Genomic DNA, 21847 nt, shown 5'->3' on the forward strand with positions numbered 1-21847 from the left:
GACTACTCAAATGTTCTATTGATAATGATAATCCTTTTTTAAGAAAACAGAAATAAAGACTATGAATGAGGCAAATCATAATGAACCCTGATATCATCAGCAATGCTTGACCAATACTTGATAACTACAATAATGTAACTAAAAATAATCAAAGTTAGCCGGTGACTAACAAAAAATTAATACAAGGAAGATGGATAATGGTTGTGATTTTAATCAAGTTCGTTATCTATCCCCAGCTTCTCATTGTAAGAATGATGTATAAATCTGTTGCAGTAACTGAATGTAGTTATTAAGAATGCCTGACAGAAAGGACAATAAATACCTGATGTTTTCAATTTACTTCTTCTATAGTAAGGAAAGAGGATGATTTACATGTATCAAATTTATGAGCAAAACCAGGTCAGAAAAAGGTGAAACAGAAGGAAATCACAATTTTCACCTGAAGCCCTTAGTTTGACAAGAACCGAATTCAAAATGCAACTGCATACTGATCTTGCATGGTAAAATCCTGGCCATTTCATTAGTCATGGACTTGAACTACATGGCATGTTCTTATAGTATACTGGAAGTACTATTGACACAACCAGCTGCAACAATTCTATGGATAACCTTAGGTTTTCAGGGTTCGCTAGTCTGTTAATTTTACAGTTAATCATTCATTGATATTGTTCCTGCTGTATCTCTACCTTCTTGAAGAATAAAAATTAGATATTCTAGTGTCTTGCTCTTGTAGATAAATGACTAAGCAACCTGTGACTGATTTCCCACAGCAAATGTATGATAGGTATCAGTGACCTCAACTTGGCTCCAGCCACTTTCTTTGACCAATCCTTTACCATCCATCGAATTTCTCATCATATGCGCCTCCTTCCACTTGCCCAAAGAGGTATACAAGTTAGCCATTAATACATAACTTCCGGAGCTTCCAGGACTACTGTCTAATAACCTAACAGTCGCAAGCTCCCCAAGCTCAACATTGCCATGAATCCTACAAGCACTTAGCAATGGACCCCAAACTTGAGCTTGGACATCTGGTGGCATTCCCTGAATTGCATTTAAAGCCAAGTCAAGCTGGCCGACTCGACCAAGAAGATCGATCAAACAGGTACAGTGTTCTACTGTAGGAGTTATTCCAAAATCCTTTTGCATACTTTTGAAGTACTTCAGTCCCTCTTCTACCAATCCGGAATGGCTACAGGCCAGGAAAACACTAGTGTAAACAATGGCATCTGGCATTATCCCTTCTGCAGTTGTCATTTTGTGAAAGAGGCTGATAGCCTCATTCCCCATCCCATGGATTGCATAACTATTTATCATAGAAGTCCAAACAGTTAAATCTTTATCTGTTACCCTTTCAAATACTTCTCTGGCTTTCACGATGCTCCCACATTTGGAGTACATGTGTATGAGAGACGTTTGGACTTGTTGGTCTGATTCCAACCCGTTTAGAAAAATGTACTCTTCAATCTCTTGCCCAATGCTGAGTGATCCCAAATCCGCACAAGCTGACACAACAGTTGCAAGCGTTGCTCCATTTGGTCTAATATCAGTCCTAATCATCCTTCTAAACAGATCCAGTGCTTCCCCTGGATGACCTAAATGGACGTATCCTGCAATCATTGATGTCCATGATAACATGCTCTTTTCAATGATCAGATCAAATATCCTTCTAGCAGATGTAAGGTTTCCACATTTTGCATACATTGTAATTAGCAAATTTTCAACGGGATCCTTTTCATTACACCCGCATTTAAGTACAAGAGAGTGAACAGATGAAGCTAACAAAAGATCTCTTACTTGTATGCAACCAGAAATAAGATTTAGAAACACAACAAAGTCTATGCCAACACTTTGATGTTGCATTTGATAAAATAAACCATATGCTTCCACAGCATGCCCAATTTTCACATAACCCCCTATCATAGTTGTCCAAGAAATAATCGACTTCTCATCCATCAAGTCAAAAACTTTCCTTGCTTCATCCATCAGGCAAAACTGGACATACATACCCATTAGTGAGTTGGCCAGGGAGACCTCCAAATACACAATCCCAAGTTTGATCAAGCAGCAGTGTATTGACTTCCCCAACAAATGAAACTCAAAAGAATCCAAGTTGGAATAACCAGACAAAATCGAAACAAATGTGGAAGCAGTTGGCTCAAAACCAAGAACCCACATTTCTTTCAAAAGGCTCAATGCCTGGTCCATCGAAGATCTGCGAGAGTAAGCTGAAACCATGGCGTTCCATGAGACAACACTTCTCTGCGGCATTTCATCGAACACCTGGCGTGCAGATGCGACATGGGAGCATTTTGAGTACATGTCAACCAGGGCAGTTTGAACAAAGGTGTCTGCTTGGAACCCAAGTTTGAGGACATGCCCATGAAGCATTGTCCCATGTTGAATGGAAGGGAGGTTAGCACAGGCCTTGAGGAGCAAAGGGTAGGTGAGGTTGTTGCCATGGACACCAGAGTGTGCCATGGAAGAGTATATGTTTAAAGTTTGTGTAAAGAACCCATTAATGGTGGAGTCTCGAATCATCAAGTTCCATGTGTAGAGTGACCTTCGGAACGAAGGACGCAATGACATTTACTTCTTCTCAGTTTGTAGCCATCTTTGTTTCTCTTGTTTGGTGCTGCCAAGGAAGCTTGCATGCATGAAGACAATACCAGACACCGATGGTTCAATTCTTTGTTTTTGCTGATTACTATGTTGTCAAACTCAACCTTACTTCAGTGCCAGTCATGGTGAGTACTATATTTGTTTGTGCCTATGATTTGTGGAGTTATAACTCCAGAAATTATAATGAGTCTAACTTTTACGATAATTATTATAAAAATAAATAAATTTATCATCATAATTATAATTAAATAATTGTATAAAATATTAATAAATTGTTGATACAAATGTTACTTATTCGAATATCATGCATAAAAAACATGATAAGAAGAGATATTATTATAAATGATTATTCGATATAGACAAGTCTATTGTCTCATTGATGTTTCATATCAATAACAATTATATATATATATATATATATATATATATATATATATATATATATATATATATATGAGAGATTATAAAACCACAAGTTGTTGGATTTAGCACCGATCTGCTCGAATTTGATTGTTGTATATTGCTGAAGCTCAAGTCTTCGATTACTTTTCAAAGGATCTTTTCAAATTAAATTTACCATAAGGACAAAGATAAAATTATCCATATTTTCTCATGCACAATGCCAAATATGCACACTACAACATTAGAATCACTAGCAGGAATAGATAAAAATATCAACCATATATCAATATGTAGAAAATATTCTATGTACTTCCTTTCAGTCCATGCTTGATATCAAATTAACAGAATATCAAATGCATATTATTTAATTGAAATCAAGTGGATCTCAATGACAATGCATAACTTAAAATGGAAACCTTGGAAGAAATGCAACTTATACATATCTTTCTATATTTCCTATTGATAAGTAAATTTCCTATTGATTTCTTTTTCATTCTATGTAATATCCAATTATTGCCAACGCATTTCTTTCTCCTGACTTCTGTTTTTACCTCCTTTTCTGCCTCAAGAAATTGACAACTTAGTTAGGACTTAGGACATACATCTTACAAGCATGTGAATCTAATTCAGAAGATATTTCTCCCGAAACAGATGATTGTGTTGAATGCTGCAAAATTCAAAACAAATTGTCAAAACAATACCTCATAAGCATTTTTAGATGCTTTGCATTTTAAAGAAAAAGAACAAAATAAGTCAAACTATGTATCTCACCGCCCATAAATCTCTTGCTTTAACTGAAGTTCCTGGTTTCAGGCCTATGTCAGACCAGGATGCAGTAACTTTTGCTTTGGATGAACTTCTATTCCATAAGATCACTGCTACCTTGTTATTACTGAGAGGACCTGCCCAAACCTGCAACAATTGCTTACTTTTAAAAAGTTCTATTGAGTAATTTAACATACAAGCAATATTAAAATTAGTAACAGAATAATTTATATGAAAACTTTTAAAAAGATCATCACTAAATTTTTTTGTGACCCTAGAATTAGCAAGGGAAAAACAATTTTAGTCACTAAATTTGGTCACTAATTCATTAAAGACACAAGTGGTTTGGTCTTTGAGTACAAATTTGTTAGTGTCTACTTCCTTTTTATATGATAAGGCAACAGCACTTGAAAACTAGACTGGTGCCAGCATCAAAGGTTTGTAGTTATATGAAAACATAGAGTAGCACTGTAATGTAAGAAGGTGACAACCTTGTCCCTAGTTTTACTGGAAAAGAAACACACACATACACAAAACATGTGCTCGTGCAGGCGCACTCACCCACGGAAAGGGAAAGAAAGTTACCTCCAAATCATTATTACTTTTCACCTTCTTTCCTTGAACTCCAAGCTTGTCTGCAATACCATAGGGTTATTAGTTTTAAAAGCATTCTCTGTTTAAGAAAAGATAAGAAGGTTGATTCAGTTGTTCATGCCTTGGTTTACTGCAATAACTTCGTTGTTGCTTAGCAATTCTTTTGTGGTGGCATCCAATGCTCTAATGTCACAACCAATCAATAAAGGAGCCTATATATATGTATATACAAAAAAAATGTACTTAGTATGCAAAATATATTTTTCCTCAAGCAATTCTTTATATGGAAATGTCTAAGCAACATGTGTTAAATTTTTTGTTACAAGTTACCTTAGCTAATGCCCATATGCTGAAATGAGCGCGATATTCTTCTGTTGTCATGCCTCCATTTCCAACTTCTAGCATGTCAGGATCTGTACACCAAAAATGAGAATGTGAACTTTAGTTTCTTTAATATGATATAGTAAATAGGAACTATATATGGAGTCGTGGACATAATTCTTATTTATTTACTTATTTTAGTAAAATAACTAGTATGTATTTAAGTACTAAGCAATCTGAGATTGATAACTGTCCAAAACTAGTGAGTGGTGAGGATGATTACCATTCCATCCTCCAGGTCCAGCACAAGAAGCCCATTTGTCATTTAGATCTGCACGAGATATCATACTGTGGAGGGAATATTATAAGTTCCCCATGTTGAAAATGAATAAATGAAACAAAATGATGCTCGGAAATGATTTCCTTAAGTGATACTCTGCATTAACTTAAGAATAAATATTACGTGCACAGACAATATTAAATTTTACACTGTTATCTAATCATAAACTGTGATGTATAATAAGTTTGTTAATTTTTAAGATAAGTAACTTAAATGTCATATCAACAATATCTTGCCAGTGTCAAATTTTGTTGCACCGAGAATCCATAGAAAATAAACTCAACTTAATTATCACGTTGGATCAAAATAAGCCTCTCGAATGTCTTTCTCAAGTGTTCAATAAAGCATGAATGTGATGCAAACAAGATATTGAAATTCCTCAAATTGAATTCACTTTTTATTGACATTGAAGATAAATAAATTTATATCATAACACGCATGCTTACCTTTCCCACTTATCTTCAATGTCTCCTGTTGTTCTCCAACTATTTCCCACACTTTTGGCCCAAGTTGCTGGATCTTCTGATCCCCTGTGTTTGAGAAAGCAATTAATAGTTTAAAATGAAGTTATTTTTCTGGCTTAGAGGAATAGTAGAGTAGATGAAATGCTAATTAATTATACTTTCTTCTAGCTATATAATTTCCTCAAAGAAATAGTGAAGTTTATCAGCATAATGTATGTGAAACATGATCACCAATTTGGCTCACCATTCACACAAAGAGAAGAAAATTGGTCTTCCAGTGTTTGCCAAAGCTTCACTCATTGGAGGGTACCTGTGTAACAAAATGTATCAATTAGAAGCATGTGATTTGTTTGTGTGCATTCGAAGGTCACTAATACCTTTCTTTGGGGCTTATATTGTTATTCTCACAGTTATCATACTTCAAGTAGTCAATCCCCTAAAGTAACATTGGAAGTAGATCTTAATTAAAATACATAGGATAGAGTTTATAAATGCAAGATGACTTTGAAATGAACGTATGTTACCCAGGAAGCAAATGTTTTTGCATCTTGTTTTTCATGTCCTAGTGATCCAGGCATAGTTTTACTGCATGTTTGATTTCTGCAGAGAAATTGTCACAGTTAAAAAAAAGGTTGAATAATCATAAATATATAAAAATCAAAGTTTTAGTTTAATATGTAATATACCCTGCATCAGAATAGATTCCCAACTTCAAACCTTTTTTATGAATATAATCAGCTAGAGCCTTCATTCCTGAAGGAAACGTTGAGGCTTTGGGAACCAAATTGCCCTGCCACAGTTTTACATTAGCCAAACTAAATATATCACAGAAAGTGGATATTATATTGTGATATGCAATTCTATAGTGATATACTAAGGAGCAAATATGTTAAATTCACTAACCACTATAAACTAACTATAGTGAGTCATGCTAAAATCCACCTATATTCAAATTGAAATCTTACAATTTTCATGGGCAAAATATTAATTAGGCAAATTAACCATATTAGATAATGCATTTTTTAATTGAAATTATTAATATAAAATAATATTATTACCTTTGAGTCTCGGTTGAGCTCTCCCCAACAATCATCTAAAAATTTATAGAAAAATAATAAATAATCATTCCAATGAATAATAATGATAATGATAATAATGTCCTACCTATGTTAATATATTGGTATCCTAGAGCAGCAAGGCCAGTTGACACCATAGCATCGGCTGCATAATGAAGAGATATAACACAACATATAATAACAAGCATATGTTTAGCAATCTAAATAAATTTTTAGTAAATTCCAAATTCATTTAGTAATAGTTAAGTTACCTGTTTCTCGAATCAAGTCTTCTTTAATATTGCAGGCAAAATGGTTCCAGCTATTCCATCTGAGTTTATCATCAGTAATTGGTCACTATGCATCTACTTTCATATGCTTGTAAGAAATTCATCACTAATGAAATCATTGTTTTTTTCAAAAAAGAAATAAACATCATTCTATGTATGTTATTTTTATGGTTACAAAAATAGCCTTCCAAGTCAAAACATCAATTCAATCCTGAATAGTATGGGCTTCCAAAGTCAAACTTTTATGGGTGTAGGACTTGAGCTTCCGTCACAAGTTAAAACTCAAACATATTTCTATATATTAATTTCAAAACTTTTTACATTAAACACTAATTATTTGAAAGCTAAATAATTTGATGAGTCAAATGTAAGCACACTCAGCACAACCGTTCAAGGGCAAATACAAGCTTTGCTTTTATCTATACTAGTGGAAAGAGTTTGTGCCTCTATCTGTGTTTTTTAAAATAAAAAAGAAAAAGAAAAAGAAAAAGCAGTTGAAAGTAGAAATAACAATTACATTTAATTTTAAAGCTTCATGAAAAAATGAAAACAATTATATATATTGAACGATAATTTAAGAATAAAAAATATGTATTAATAGTTATATGTAAGAAAAATTCATAAATAAATAATTTATCCCGCTATTGCAGATGTTTCACATTTCTAGATATGAAATTAAAAAACAAATCATGTAACATTGACAAGATAAATGAAAAATGGATAGAAAAATACGTGACTATTCAAATTATCACATTACTTGTGCATTACGGCTATAACTTTATTTTTTTACTAATTTATCAAATAAACAATGTAAAATTGTGACAAAAATTCTGCCTAATTAAAAGTTGAAGATAAGATCGTTAATTTAATTGAAAAAGTCCTTCAATAATAAGAAGAAAATCATTAACTTTTTATTGACCTACCCTAACCATAAGAAGTGATTGGAGGCTCAATTATAAACTCAATTATGAGTTGAAAGCTCAATCACGGACCATTAATTAACACATGGGTTTGCCACTACAGTCAGTAGAAAAGATAGTGGATTAGAAGTAACATTATGAAATAATACTTGGAGGAACTCGCACGTGAATGCTTGTGAGATCTATTTCCACACCATCATATCACTCCTAATTTATTTATTTATATCTATTGATGATTTTAAGATATAGATTCTTGATTGGTGAATGCAATAAATAAAGATGGAACAAGAACCAACCCAGGTTTGTTTTTATTTCCTATAAGTGGCTCAGGTAAAACTATCAAATACTACTATAACAACTCTTCTTGAACCTTAATATTTTGTGCAATTGATGCAATAAAATCACCAAATGTCCTTTTCATCTTGCTAAGTGACAACAAGTCGGTGAAAGCTCAGGAACTACCGAAAAATTCCACAAACCCCAGACAAGAATCATAATTGCAGCTTAATCAATTAAAAGACAAATAATGCCACTACAATGGACATGCCGTGGGAGCACTCATATCATCTTGTGCCATTCATGATTAAGTAAATTGGATGTACTGGGAGGACTTGACTGTGCCACCATAAAATTATTATTAGATATGTATGAAGAATCAGATCAGGATAAGACATAATATTATTGTTGTACATAATTTGTTTTTATTGAATAGAAGTTGTTCCATTTCAAATAGCTCTCCTAAATTGCTTCCCAATTTCCCTATCATCCCCAAAATGGTCATCTTGAATTGAAGATAAGTATTCTCTTCAATTAATATATTGATGCATACACATGTATAGGATGAAAAAATTATAGCAGTGATAAAACTTAGATATAATTTCATAAATATTTTTTATATTATTGTCTAATCAGAAATATAGTTTCATCTTAATAATTTGCATAGTAAAGAATTTTATTCTAATTGAAGAACAACAGCAAAAGTACCTTGAAATTCTAAGTTTTGCTCACACAATAATTAACCAGAAATAATTTGAGACCATGTGCATCAATATTAGACTATATCACATTCTCATGTTAAATAGTATTTCAATTATTTGAGCATGTTAGTTATATATATGCAAAAGCTAGGGGGACAGGGGTCACAACAAAGAAGAAAGAAAACAGGCAAGTTTGGTGGGAAAGTGAAGAAAAAGAGGCTTACCCCATGGGGGGTGTATGGCCAAGTCCATTATCAAGCAGGTTTCTCCTATGTGCCTCTCTAGACACCATGAACCCTCCTCTTGTTCTATTCAACAACAAACGAGCATATGAAGAACTTGCATTGCTCAACATCACAAGGAGGCACAAGGCAAGCCCTGCCATCTTGGATAAATTGCAGCTCCAACTTGAGGATGAATATTGTTGTGCCATGTAATGTACCATATACTATATGAACATATAAACGTGTGTATATGTATATCTTTATATCTTTATTGGGATTTAGGGGGTATTGAAGCTGCAAAAAAAATATTGAACTTTTGGGTAGGGCAGGATAACCAAGGTGAAGAAGAATAACCAAAAAGTAGAAAGGGAGGAAAAGAAGGGAATGGAACTTGGCGGTGGCTTAGAGCTTACTGTTATTGAACCAGCAAGACAAAAAGCCAAGAGGTAGCAGCTAGCTAACTTTGTGAATTAGCCAGAGTATCGTGCAATTTATTGTGCAATCTTGGAAGAGTAACTTGCAATTTATAGAGCAATATGGAGTGGAAGTGAGGTTTGGTGCATTGGACCAGCTTGTCTAATTCTTTTTCGGTTTATCACATGTATTTTCTTTCAGAGAAAATTAAGTTGTACATAATTATTGTTTGATATAACCACCGCAGACCAATTGACTTGAGATTATTGTTAAATTCTCAGAGAATGAGTTTAGATTTAATTTAACCTTAAAAATTAGTCTAAAGAACGAGAATTATCTTTCACTTATATATTTTATCTTAATTTTATTTTTAATCAATATGGAATTTAAATTTTTTCTAATACAGCTCCTCATGTCCACCACTCTTTGATATTTGTCCTCACTTATATACTTTTCATTTGGTTTTTTCAAATATCTTTAGCCCACTACCAAAGCAAATCCTGTCATACTTTCACCCACTGTTTGCACCAAAAAATAGAGTGAATCACTGTCTCATTTTTTGCTTTGCATAAAGGACATTGAAACCCACAATCACTAAAAACCACATTTTTTTTCAAGTTGTCACCACTAGACAATTTATCTCCAGATAATCTCCACAAAAAGCATTTAACCTTTTGGAAAAATCTTCAAATTCCAAATGTGAACAAGAAAATTATCATGAGATACAGGACCATCAAAATCACATATAGTTAAATATGTCGATTTAATAGTATATAATTCAGATTGGTGTTGGAGCCATCTCCCCAAGTCTACGTATCTTTTTGAAAGCAAGTCAACTCCACGCACACACACACCCTTCAGTGGGAGACTCTCTTAACCGATAGCCTTCTGTTTTTCCCTATGAAATCCACGATATTTAAGGTACATCTTCTATATAACTCTTTACCTGCAGAAAAACACCATCATTGCTCGATTATAACCAAGCATGTCTCTCACCTTTCTCTATAACCAATGCCTCTTTAATTCAATCATGTTCCCTCAAATTTTATTATTATAAACTAAATTTCCAAAACAAAATTAAACAATTCACTAAAATAACGTTTTCGCGAACACAACAAATTTTGTATTTCAGCAAATTAACCTCGAATGCCCAGTGGCAGTCACTTAATTACCATGAATCCAGGGGGACAGCAGGTGAATATAATTCTCCTGTGAAGCATGCTTCAGTGAAACCCAGAAACTATGTATAACATAATATGCTTCATGAACTTAATCTTCAAAATTAGTATTAAAATTTTAAATTTTAATAGTTTTAAAATTAATTTATGAAATGTATTTAATATATATCTAAAACTAATTGCCAAAATATTCACTTATTGTCAAAATAAATTCCAGAACTTATTTTCTTGATATAGTTAAGAGGCTTCTAGTATGTATATTTTGTCTTTCTTGCACTGATAACTATATAAGTAGTTTTCTAATGTATAGCACTTCGGAAAAAAATCTAAGAAGAAAAACTATTATATAAGAATCGTATTGCTGATGATGATGACACATAACAAAATGCCATGTGATAAGAATGAGACAGATACGTGTGTGTCCAATTAAAATTTATATAAAGCTAATAGAATTTTGTGAACTATATAGATTTTTTTGTTTTGTTTTTTGAGTTGAAAAATTGGAAGCCAATACTTGGGGCCTTACTATATATCGTAAAATAAGGTGAGTAAGCTATCAATTGAGTGCGTACGCGTTATGCTGAGTTGTTTGTCGTTTGGTACGTGGCAGCATCATGTGTCTGTGCTCTTGTTATTACTCATTTGGTTTCTTAGGTTCATCATCATCATGAAAACGCTCGTTGCGAAAAGTAGGATATATAAGGGTGTGTTCACTTGCACAAAGCTTATCTTAGACGTCATGGTTCTGTTATGTTATGCCTTTTCCCACATTTTTATCAAACTTTGTAGCCCACAAGTTCAAAGTTTTTAGTAATACATGACATATATAATTGTTATAGAATTGTGTCATTTTATATATAATAACTCTATAACAATTTATAAAACACAATCACCGTACCCTTTTGTGTGTATATCTCGTTTATCATGAGATTTATTGCATCTCATGTTTATTGTATATATATATTAGTAAAGTATACAAATAAGATTTCCCATTGTTATATTATATTGCTCTGTTCATGAATGATCATTGCATGTGTGCCCCCGTTATTTGGCCATATGGCTACGTGCATTCTTTTGCCTTTATGATGACATGATATGTTAAGTTTTTGCTCTAGACCAATTTATGTGATGGGATTGGGATTGGAAAATTGGACAAATGGATAAGGATATGTCGTCTGGATTTATTTTCAAAACTGCATAGAGATCTCAACGTTTGAAAATATAAATAGTTATATATTATTATATTATATGATATTAAAAAATAGAATACTGTAGACAATTTTATAAATCTAGAACACTGAACGACAAATTATGTGTCATCCATTTATAAGAATGCCTTGCGAACCCGAGGAGTGGACCAACAAAGGATAAATGCTTACGAGTGTGATCTAATCTAGAATTTAACAATGGCTGACTAGTAGAGGATCTTGAATCTCAAACTTTACATGTACTATATATATATATTGGTAAGAGAAATGAAGGAGTTAAAGGCAATTGCTTGCTGCACCTCCATCTTTATTTCCTACATTTAGTTTGGAATTTGTAAAAGTTTACATTCTAGGAAGACTCGTTTGAAATTTAGTTTTATATTTGGGAATGAGCTTCCCGAAAACTTAAAAAGGTGCAAGAAACAATTTTAGAGGTGCAAGAAGCAATTTTCAATAGATAAATTCCTCTTCTTTCAATTTCCCCCCTCTATTATTGGAGAAATTTGAAGAAAATGAGAGGAGATTTGAAATATTTCAAGTGTAATGACTAAATTATTTATATTTGTATTTTAAAATTTAACATAAGGATACAAAAATAAATTAATTTTTAAATTTTTTCTCTTCCCTTGTGAACTAAACAAAAAATGGGTATTTTTCCTCCCCTCATTTAAAATCCCTTACATTCTCCCCTCTCTCTCAATCAAGAAGGATGTCTAATCAAACTGTATTATTTTTAATTATAATTAAATCAATTAATTACGAACAAATCAAATTACCTTTTTAATAGTAACATAGTTATTCCAATGAATCAAGGAAATTTTGAATTTTGAAAATTAGTTAATTAGAATGAATCAAGGTAAAAAAAAATTGTAATTAACTTGATTCATTCGTAAAAATTGTAATTAACTTGAATCAAGGTACTTTTTAAAAAAAAAAATTATACAATGAAAATAAGTTTTTGTTGTATTATTTTTTATTTATAAAAAAATTAACACAATGGATGTACACATAATCAACGAAAACATAATTCTGTTAGAAGTATTTCTAACTGAATATCAAAAAGGTAATTTTGTCTTTTTCACTTTGGCTGGATTTAAATAGTAAATATAGGATGTTAACAGTAATGCCGAAAAAACAATGAAGAGGCACAGTTTCTCTTCTAGTTCGGCCCCAAATTCTTAAGTTTGTCTGAAAAAATTGCAAGAGAAAAAAAATTAGGTGCAAACTTGATTTTTATGGCAAGTTCTTGCTGCCTTGATATATATATATATATATTATTTTAAAAAAAACTATGCATAAAGGATGTAATTTTTTTTTACCAAATCACTTAATTATAACTTATTATGTGATAAATTTATTAATTTTAAAAATAATTATCTAAAAACAATTCAAATAATAATTTATAATTAGAGGATAATATAAAATTATTTTATATTATTAGTGTTTAGACGTTAATCTCCTTATTTTATTGTGACATGATATGTATTGTTCCAGGTTCATGGAGAAAAATCAAATGCCAAACAAGATAAGAATTTTATTTCTTTTATTCATTTTTTTCCAATATAAGTCTTTTGTAAATTTCCATTTAGAGACAGAAATTTTGAGAACTTCCCTAAATTGTTTAATAAAAAAAAAGAATCTTTCAATTTTTGTTGCATGAGAGTTTTGAACAAGAAAGATTCCCAGGCTTAAAAAAAAAGTGAGAATAAATAATAAAATATTATTTTTTTATGGGAAGATGGAGACTATAAGAAGGTGAATCATAAAATAAATTAAAAAGAGTTTTTTTTTCAAAGAATCTTGATTAATTAACTGGTTAAATTAATAAATGAATAATTAATAACACTTTTTTTTATTCAATTAATAACACTTAATCTTAATCTGTACAACTTTACACAAAATAAAAAAAATGGTATCTTTAAAAAAATCTATTTTCGAGAGAAGGTACGAACATCTAATCTAGATTCTAGTCCAATGAAAGTAACCCAATATCCTAAACATAAATCACATCTGTGACGTGTGACGAGGCCCATCATCAATTCATCGTATTTTTCTCCCTTTTGTATATATGTATATTTCTCTCTGTGTGACTCTTATGATCTGTTGATTTTGGGTACTTTTTCGATGTTTCCTATGTAATTCTTCATGGTCCAAATTTGAGCTTGGTTTTCCTGTTCTGAGCTAATTATCAGCTATCCTTTTGCCATTTGTTTATCTTGTTTGCATTTGTGTGATGAATTAAGATCTTTGTCATATTAAAGTGTTTTGTTTTTATTTTAATTTTTTTTGCTCATCATTTTGTGCTCATGGTGGTGAGGTTTAACCCTTCATGTCTCACCCTCTCTCATAATCCTCACCACACTACATATTTCTCTAAGCAAGTGACAGTTAGGAGCAGTTATGGGAAACACATGAAAAGGGGTGGCCTTGGAAGAAGGCCTCAGATAGTGTCTTCAGTTTTGGGGAACAGTAACACTGAAGGGGTGAGTGTGTTTGTGGTGTCTGACTTGCACACTGACTATGCTGAGAATTTGAAGTGGGTGGAGTGCTTGTCTAATGTGAAGCACAAGAATGATGTGCTTCTTGTGGCAGGTGATGTGGCTGAGACATGTTCCATGTTTGTTGTGACAATGTCTCTTTTGAAAGAGAGGTTTGAGCATGTCTTCTATGTTCCTGGAAACCATGACCTTTGGTGCCGTCGCGAGGGGCAAAATTATGTAAGGTCTTTGTGCTTTGATTGTGAGATTCAAGTTTGTGCACTGTGTGGAATGTTTGATTGACATGGCTATTTGTCAGAAATGAATACTATTCTGTGCCTCTACCTGACTAAGACTTTTAGGATGATTGGTTGTTGTTGTTGTTGCTAGGCAAGGATGATTGGTTCTGGATGTTATCTGTGGCATGGTTAATTCTTAATTTGAATGTGGAACCCTTTATATCATGGTTCATGAGTGTGTTTATAGTTCGAGACACAATGGAGGCATGTGGCTTGCATCAGGAGAAAACTGTGGCTCAATTCCATTGGAACATGTTTGCCAACTAAATTACCTATGCCACCATTATTTGAAAATAGATGCTTTTAGCTTGACTTCGTTAAAGTTTATGCATTATGCATTCTAGCTTGTTTGTTAAATTTGGCTTTGGCCATGCTTTTGTCTGAAAAATGAGCTGTTGTCCCCTTGATTAATCAGTAAACCAGAACATCCCTGTGGTCTCCAGAACTGAACCTGAGTTATAGACTAGTAACTTTGTTTATCTGCACTGTGTCAGTAGATCATGGTTTCCATATGAGCTTCCCCCACCAAAATAAATAAAAAATAAAGGGTTTGTTGCTCTATTTTGGGAAGTTATACTGTTAATTCTGTGAACTTTATTTCAGGTGTATTTTCACATATTTTACACTGCATCCTGATGTGCCATTTTTTTAACTTGAAATTACAGATGACTTGATGCATATGTCTTTTTAAGCACAATATTGGAAATGAGACTTACTGCTACCCTATTTCCACTAATTTTGATGCTGCGCTATCACCTAGAAGGATAGAAGTTATTGATGTTTCTACTTCTTGTTGAGTCCTTTCTATATTGCAATACTTTTATCCTGAAAAAGGTTTTACTGATTTTTCTCCAGGTTGATTCTCTTGAAAAGCTGAATAAATTGCTTGATGCGTGTGAGAGAATTGGAGTGGAGACAAATCCAACGGTTATAGATGAAATAGGAATCATTCCTTTGTTCTCTTGGTACCATGAGGTGATTACTTCTAAAGTGACAATTTTTAGCTCCTCAGTCTTTCATACCATGTATTGGTCTGGATCCAAAGTGTTACTTAAGGGAAATTTATTTAAATGCTCAACCTGCTTCTTTGACAGAGCTTTGACAAAGAGAAGGACATAACAGGCTTTCGCATCCCGTCTTTGGAGATGGTGACTATTCTCTTTAACTCCTAGTAAGCCATTTAAAAAAAGTTGATTGATGGTCTGATCCTGCACTTGATTTCCTATGGTGCTTGAATAAGGACTGTCTGCCTATGAACTTTGAGCTAATTGCTGTGTTGTATAATAAACATGTTTAATTTTGACAGTGATGATATTACGTTGCCCGATGTTGTGTGAAATACCATGCTTATGGTGGTTTGGTAATTACAATGTATCACTATGCCAAACTAGTTACCAGTGTTCTAAAATCTTAAGTTTGATACAAAATTGTTTGGTCCACATCCTATAATCTTCTTTAATGTGGTTGGTTCTTTGTTGTGAGTTTTTATCTGTACTGCTCTAGGGAGGGATGGTCATGTTAAGGGCATAAGGTTAAGGAGGCTAGCTAGTTGGTAGAGGCTAGAATTTTATAATCAAGTCCTGATAAAACTATATACTGAGTCTCTCTTGGGGTTGGCATTATCTATATTTTTTTTGGCAAATGCCAAGAGAAGTAGCAAGGAACCAAGGATAACCAGAAAAAAATTCAAATATGATGTAGACCGTGGTAAAGACAAAATTTTGGTGGTACATAAGATAAGAAGCAGAGTAGCACAGCTTTTGATAGTGTATGTGGAAAGCCTGCCTAAATCAATTCACTGTTCAGATGCTATCAAAGCTTCTATGATTAAGTGGGCAGCAGTATGATTCTTGCTGCCGTCATTCTTCTTTAAAAATAAGAGTTAAATTTCAGAATATGTAAAATGGGTCTGTGCTTCGTTGACAATTCAACTACTTATTTTTGAGAGCTTGTCTTCCACAGTGGGGAAGTAGTTAGTTGAATTAAAAAGAAGAGATAATGTCTTGAGTTTTTTGGTGTTGGGGATGCCCTTCAATTTGGCATTTATGAAACGAATGAAACTAACAGTAAGTTAAAATTGTCACTTTAATATATGACTAATTTCTCCACTTATATAATTAGTAAAATTAATTTTTACAATTGCTTGTTCCTGCTTTTGATCAAGGTTATTATGTGCACAGATCATGGTAGTAACATTATTCTTTAATAGAATTTTAGTATTTATATATGTTTATTGCACAGATCATGGTAGTAACATTATTCTTTAATAGAATTTTAGTATTTATATATGTTTATTGCTCTGGGTTTATTCTAACTTTTCATGTAGTGTTCAATTAGATTGATATTGATGTAAATCTGTACCTTCTTTTTTTCTTAGGCATGTAAAGATTTCTATGCGTGTAAGTGGCCCAAGGGACTTTCAAATGGAGATATGTCACTGGCTTTATATTTTGATGCCATGAATGATAAACAAATAGATGTGATAAAGGAGATTCAGATGGCATGTGATCACATCATTACCTTTTCACACTTTGTTCCCAGGTGGTTAATCTGACATTTAAATTGTATCTTTGTTGCTCTGGTTAAATTATCAAATTATTATTGCTTGTATGCATGTATTGTGTGCTGTTTGAATCGGCATGGTCTAACTATCTATCTAATCATGCTATGAGAAATGATGCAGTAGTCCTTTATACCTTTATTGTTCTTCCCTAAGGCCTAAACTTATGTAGGAATTAATTACAGTGCAGTGTTTAATTGTCAACCTGAAAAACTTCAATTAATTAATGCCCCCTTTTTTAGTTTTTTCATTACAGGACTTAGGTTTGCTGGAGAAACTGATTAATTGTTCATAGATTTAAAACACATGTTCTGATTACATGATAATGCTTGTTGTGCAGAATATTTTAGATGATTAACTTGAAATTTTTGTAGCAATTAATTATGTAGCTATTTGATTTTTGCTAGAGCGTAGCCATCTGCTCTCTTATCCTTTGGCACTGCATTATGTAAAGGAGAGCTCACTCCTAAACACCAAAATGATGAAGTTATGTAACCTATCAATTGTGTATTGAATATATTTAGTTTGACACTTTTTACCTAGTTATCGACCTATAAAAAGATGCAGGTAACAACAACAATTTACATAGATTACATGATCCCGTAGAATTTGATATTTTTAGAGATATTATTTACTATGTGATCTCTTTTAATAATTTCCCCCAAAATTCCTAATCTTTCATTACTCTTATTCATGGGACTAAAAACCATGCGACCTACTCTCTTCAAGTAGTACCTCCAGTAGTCTTCAAAGAGAAAGGAAAAAGAAGATTAGCAAAAGATGTATCTATATTGTCAGTTCCAACTTCATTGAACTAATTGCATGCTTAGCCACTGTTGCTTGTTCTAACTTATTGGATTGCAAGTTTTGCTGTAAAAAGTACAGTGCACATATTTGGTTGTGTTACTCCAAAAGATGAATATATTGATTTGTTGTGGTTATGGCTGCACATTTCACAGGCAGGAACTTTGTCCAGAGAAGAGGATGTTGTTCTATCCCAAGCTTCCAAAAATAATTGGTTCAGACTCTCTTGAAGATCGAATAAGGTCTATTCATGGTGCTGAGGGAAGGAAGGATGCGTCGTCTTGTCATGTGTTTGGTCATACTCACTTCTGTTGGGATGCTGTTGTTGATGGTATCAGGTATTCTTCTATTATTAATAGTATCATACTATTATTTTGGTTAAAACAAACTGGTCTCTTATCTTATTTTGTGATTTAAGTTTAGTCTCTTAAACTTAAAAAGTTTCATTTTGATCTCAAAATATATATTTTATATTTCTATTAAATCAAATTAGTTCTTCCATCAATTTATCAACTTAGTCAAAATTATAAGAGACATCACACTAAATGAGCATTTACATGTCATCTAAAATTAATACTATTGGTAAAAAAATAAAATAAAAAACTATCGGAAAGATGAATTTGATCTAATAAAAATGAAACTTCTTAAATTACAGGATCAATCAAACTGAAATAAGACGAAGGACAAAAGTGTGTTTTAGTCTATTATTTTTTGAAGAGCTATAAGAATTAATAAAAATTTTCATTTTTCTTCATTAATGATCCACCACTTGCTCTATTGCTAAATGTTATTGGCACAATTGCAGGTATGTACAGGCACCCTTAGCTTACCCAAGGGAAAGGAAGAGAAGAATGAATGGAGGTGAAAATTGGCTACCGTTTTGCCTTTATGCTGACAACAAATTTGCTGATAGACTCAACCCTTGCTATTGGTCTGATTATTACTCTGCCAACCCCAGGACACCCCATAATACTAAACTTGCTCCTTGGGTAGCCAGATTTTATAAGCAAACAGAAACTGTGGATGTATAGTATTCACTATTGACTTTATTGAGCTGGTTTTATTTGTTGATAAGACATTCCTATATTGTGTTGTCTTTTTTACATTAAATCAATAAATAACATGAGTCATTTTGCAAGGTGAAAGTTGCACAAACACAAGCAAAAATCTAAAATCTTGAATGGTTGATCTTTTGCATCCTTTTATTAGGTTTTCCCCCTTAAATATTCCATTGGTTACTTTTAGCATATTGGTGTTTACATGCAAGTGACTTGAACCTGATGCGGCATCCCTATACAAAATAGGGTTTCACACATTTTATTCAATGTGTAGAAGACAAAATACAAAAACTACACACTCAACTAGGTTTCGGCAGTTGTGACCCCAAAACAAGAAAATAAAAATACACATGCAGGAGCATAGTGGCCACTCAAACAGAAGGGTGGTTGCAAAAACAAAAGAAAACACAAGCATAGCATATATTTAGATATTCCAAAGCAACTCATAACACTCATTTTTTGATACACAAATGCAACTAGTATAAGAACCTAGTAATCTTCAGGAGCCAAAGGTTGGTGTTGATGAGGGGGCTCAGTTGGGATCACAACATATTCATACACCAGTGCTGCCAGTGCAGCCCCAATCAGTGGACCCACCCAGAAGATCCAGTGTTGGTGCCATCTCCAGCCCACTAAGGAAGGCCCAAAAGCTAGAGCAGGGTTCATGCAGGCTCCATCAAATGGCCCACCAACAAGGATGTTTGCCCCAACAATGAGTCCAATTGCCAAAGGTGCAATGTTGCTAACAGAACCCCTTTTGGGATCAATTGCAGTACCATACACAGTGTACATTAGCCCAAATGTCATGATTATCTCAAGTATAAGCATGTGTCCTACTCCAACACCTTGCCCCACGTGGAACCCTGATGGTCTCTACAACAAGCGACCCAAAACAACACAATCAGTTTTCATTGAAATTTCATTTTTTTCTTCAAATGGAAAAAAGTGTCCTTGGAAGGATGGAAGAACACTGGTTAAGTAAAATGATAATTTTTTTATTAGAATGCATAAAAATGCGACTTCAATTCTATTAAGCAAAGATTCCTTTTTATGTGAAGACATGTATCAATAATTGTGATAATTATTACGTATCGACAGTTCCTCAATTCGTTCACAACAAAATCTTTAAAAAAATGTCTTGTTTTTTAGAATGCATAAAAATAGGACTTTAATTCTTGAATAATCAATATTACTCCTACTTTTATTGTAAGCAAAGATTCTTTTTTATGTAAAAATGCCTTTATCAATATTTATGATTTAAGTATGTAAAATTCCTCTGATATGTTATTCATTGGCAAGAAAATCTTTTCTTTTTGTGATGGTAAAAAAAAATAAAATTCAAGAGATATTATTTTGTCAATAGAGTAACAGGTATCTAATGATATGGTTTTTAAATGCACCGCATATGGTGGTTAGTAAAACCCTTTTTTTTTTATCATGTCTCCATTAAAAATAAAAAGATTGTAATGTTATGCAATTAATAAATCATATAATCAAGTTAGTATGGTAAACTGACGAACAACTAACTTGGTTTAACAGAAATCCTTTGAGTAAGTGATTTTTTTTTCTCTCTAAAAATTAGGAGACCAAAGTGAGACTGAATCAAGGAGCCAAAGAGTATCTTAGTCCTATTAAATTTACATGTCACATATATAATTAACTCTTTGTTTCATCATCCTTATTCCTTAATGTATCAAAGTTTTTATTTTTTATTTTTTGTATACTGTTTTTGAAGAAGTGGAATACATAGTTTACCATGTTATTAGTGACAAGTCTGAGCACGAGGGCAGCCACTATAGCACCTAGAATTTGAGCAATCCAGTAGTATACGGCACGGAGCACAGAAATCCTGCCTCCAATGAGAGCACCAAATGTCACAGCTGGGTTGACATGGCCACCTGATACATGCATGCTAGAAGAAACAGCAGCAAATAGAGCAAATGCATGTGCAAGTGCAACTGCCAACAATTCACCAGCTGAGAAAGCTGAATCCTGGTAAATCTTAACTGCAACAAAGAGAAACCACACAAATAATCACCCTCACATCCACACACCAAAAAACTAATACCTATTCAGAACATGTATGCATTATATAATCCAAGATTAAATATCACCTTTAACTAAGCTGAACAAGTTTTTTTATATGGAAGATTAAAATAATGTCTAGTAATGTATTTTTTTATTAGTAGGAATTAAAGACACTATCAGATGTAGGTTCATAATAATTTGCACATGCACTAATAATGTATGAGAATGACCTCAGAAACACAATAAAAAATTTCAAAGCACTTTTTATGTGAAGTATGAACCAAGATTGTGAATATATGTACAAACCCAAAGCAAGGCTAGAGCCTTCTCCAGCAAAGACAAAGATGAAAGTGGATGCAAATTCAGCCAAAGTGGCCCTCATGGAGTCTGGATGAGTGGCCTCATCAGCCCTTCCAAAAGAATATCTACGGGTTGCCATCACAGCAAAGCTCTCACTTGCACCCTTCTTAGAACTATAAGATTGTCACACAAACTTGTCTTTCAAAATAAATGATCCTTGTCCAGCTGAAGACTATATTCTTTCTTCAGAAAGGGGTTTGTTCTTTGCAGAAAATGAAGCAGAATGGAGATTTGAAGGTGAGGAATTATGAATTAAGAGAGGCTAAAATGAGGACACTTTTTGCATGGTTGAAAAGTGGAGTGATTGTGCTTATATGGGGAAACTAGGTGTTGAACTTAGTTGAGACACCTAGGTGTGTGAAATGCTACATGGTTTACACGTGGTGGTGTTGGTATGTGTTGGCTGCTTATTACAATTTGAGTCATTCTTGATTTCCTACACACATCTACATCAACAATCACCTGTGTTTGAATGCAGTGTTATGTT

The 21847-nt window shown here is 33.0% G+C and overlaps 4 protein-coding genes across 4 annotated transcripts; 1 reads left to right on the top strand and 3 right to left on the bottom strand.

The window, feature by feature from the left end:
* Positions 1 to 300: 300 nt before the first annotated feature.
* Positions 301 to 3040, bottom strand: LOC114389002 (pentatricopeptide repeat-containing protein At4g19191, mitochondrial-like). The gene has a single exon (XM_028349573.1). It carries the CDS (start codon positions 2587 to 2589, stop codon positions 742 to 744), a length of 1848 nt encoding a protein of 615 aa, XP_028205374.1. The 5' UTR covers positions 2590 to 3040; the 3' UTR covers positions 301 to 741.
* Positions 3041 to 3275: 235 nt separating this feature from the next.
* Positions 3276 to 9477, bottom strand: LOC114390958 (alpha-galactosidase-like). Its single transcript, XM_028351907.1, has 15 exons — positions 8975 to 9477; positions 6836 to 6894; positions 6673 to 6729; positions 6567 to 6601; positions 6195 to 6298; positions 6033 to 6108; positions 5886 to 5944; positions 5753 to 5818; positions 5491 to 5574; positions 4988 to 5052; positions 4714 to 4796; positions 4505 to 4595; positions 4375 to 4424; positions 3796 to 3936; positions 3276 to 3691 (listed from the first exon to the last, which is right to left on the bottom strand). The coding sequence occupies exons 1-15, from the start codon at positions 9193 to 9195 to the stop codon at positions 3605 to 3607; spliced, it is 1278 nt and encodes a 425-aa protein (XP_028207708.1). The 5' UTR covers positions 9196 to 9477; the 3' UTR covers positions 3276 to 3604.
* Positions 9478 to 13718: 4241 nt separating this feature from the next.
* Positions 13719 to 19052, top strand: LOC114390822. Its single transcript, XM_028351712.1, has 6 exons — positions 13719 to 14491; positions 15406 to 15525; positions 15645 to 15698; positions 16928 to 17091; positions 18070 to 18252; positions 18720 to 19052. The coding sequence occupies exons 1-6, from the start codon at positions 14081 to 14083 to the stop codon at positions 18943 to 18945; spliced, it is 1158 nt and encodes a 385-aa protein (XP_028207513.1). The 5' UTR covers positions 13719 to 14080; the 3' UTR covers positions 18946 to 19052.
* Positions 19053 to 19181: 129 nt separating this feature from the next.
* On the bottom strand, positions 19182 to 21646 carry LOC114390823 (probable aquaporin TIP-type alpha). Its single transcript, XM_028351713.1, has 3 exons — positions 21307 to 21646; positions 20728 to 20978; positions 19182 to 19845 (listed from the first exon to the last, which is right to left on the bottom strand). The coding sequence occupies exons 1-3, from the start codon at positions 21437 to 21439 to the stop codon at positions 19462 to 19464; spliced, it is 768 nt and encodes a 255-aa protein (XP_028207514.1). The 5' UTR covers positions 21440 to 21646; the 3' UTR covers positions 19182 to 19461.
* Between the last annotated feature and the right edge of the window lie 201 nt (positions 21647 to 21847).

This window comes from Glycine soja, chromosome 16 (genome assembly GCF_004193775.1).
Source record: "Glycine soja cultivar W05 chromosome 16, ASM419377v2, whole genome shotgun sequence".
Taxonomy (NCBI): Eukaryota; Viridiplantae; Streptophyta; class Magnoliopsida; order Fabales; family Fabaceae; genus Glycine; species Glycine soja.

Excerpts from the sequence above, each read along its gene's own strand:
- LOC114389002 (XM_028349573.1), bottom strand. The coding sequence starts at position 2,589 with ATGTCATTGCGTCCTTCGTTCCGAAGGTCACTCTACACATGGAACTTG.
- LOC114390958 (XM_028351907.1), bottom strand. The coding sequence starts at position 9,195 with ATGGTACATTACATGGCACAACAATATTCATCCTCAAGTTGGAGCTGC. Across the intron at positions 6,602-6,672 it reads ATACCAATATATTAACATAG|ATGATTGTTGGGGAGAGCTC; the intron begins GTAGGACATTAT and ends ATAAATTTTTAG. Across the intron at positions 6,109-6,194 it reads GGAATCTATTCTGATGCAGG|AAATCAAACATGCAGTAAAA; the intron begins GTATATTACATA and ends ATTTCTCTGCAG.
- LOC114390822 (XM_028351712.1), top strand. The coding sequence starts at position 14,081 with ATGGTGGTGAGGTTTAACCCTTCATGTCTCACCCTCTCTCATAATCCT. Across the intron at positions 14,492-15,405 it reads GTCGCGAGGGGCAAAATTAT|GTTGATTCTCTTGAAAAGCT; the intron begins GTAAGGTCTTTG and ends ATTTTTCTCCAG. Across the intron at positions 18,253-18,719 it reads GCTGTTGTTGATGGTATCAG|GTATGTACAGGCACCCTTAG; the intron begins GTATTCTTCTAT and ends GCACAATTGCAG.
- LOC114390823 (XM_028351713.1), bottom strand. The coding sequence starts at position 21,439 with ATGGCAACCCGTAGATATTCTTTTGGAAGGGCTGATGAGGCCACTCAT. Across the intron at positions 20,979-21,306 it reads AGGCTCTAGCCTTGCTTTGG|TTAAGATTTACCAGGATTCA; the intron begins GTTTGTACATAT and ends TCTTTGTTGCAG. Across the intron at positions 19,846-20,727 it reads GACTTGTCACTAATAACATG|AGACCATCAGGGTTCCACGT; the intron begins GTAAACTATGTA and ends CGCTTGTTGTAG.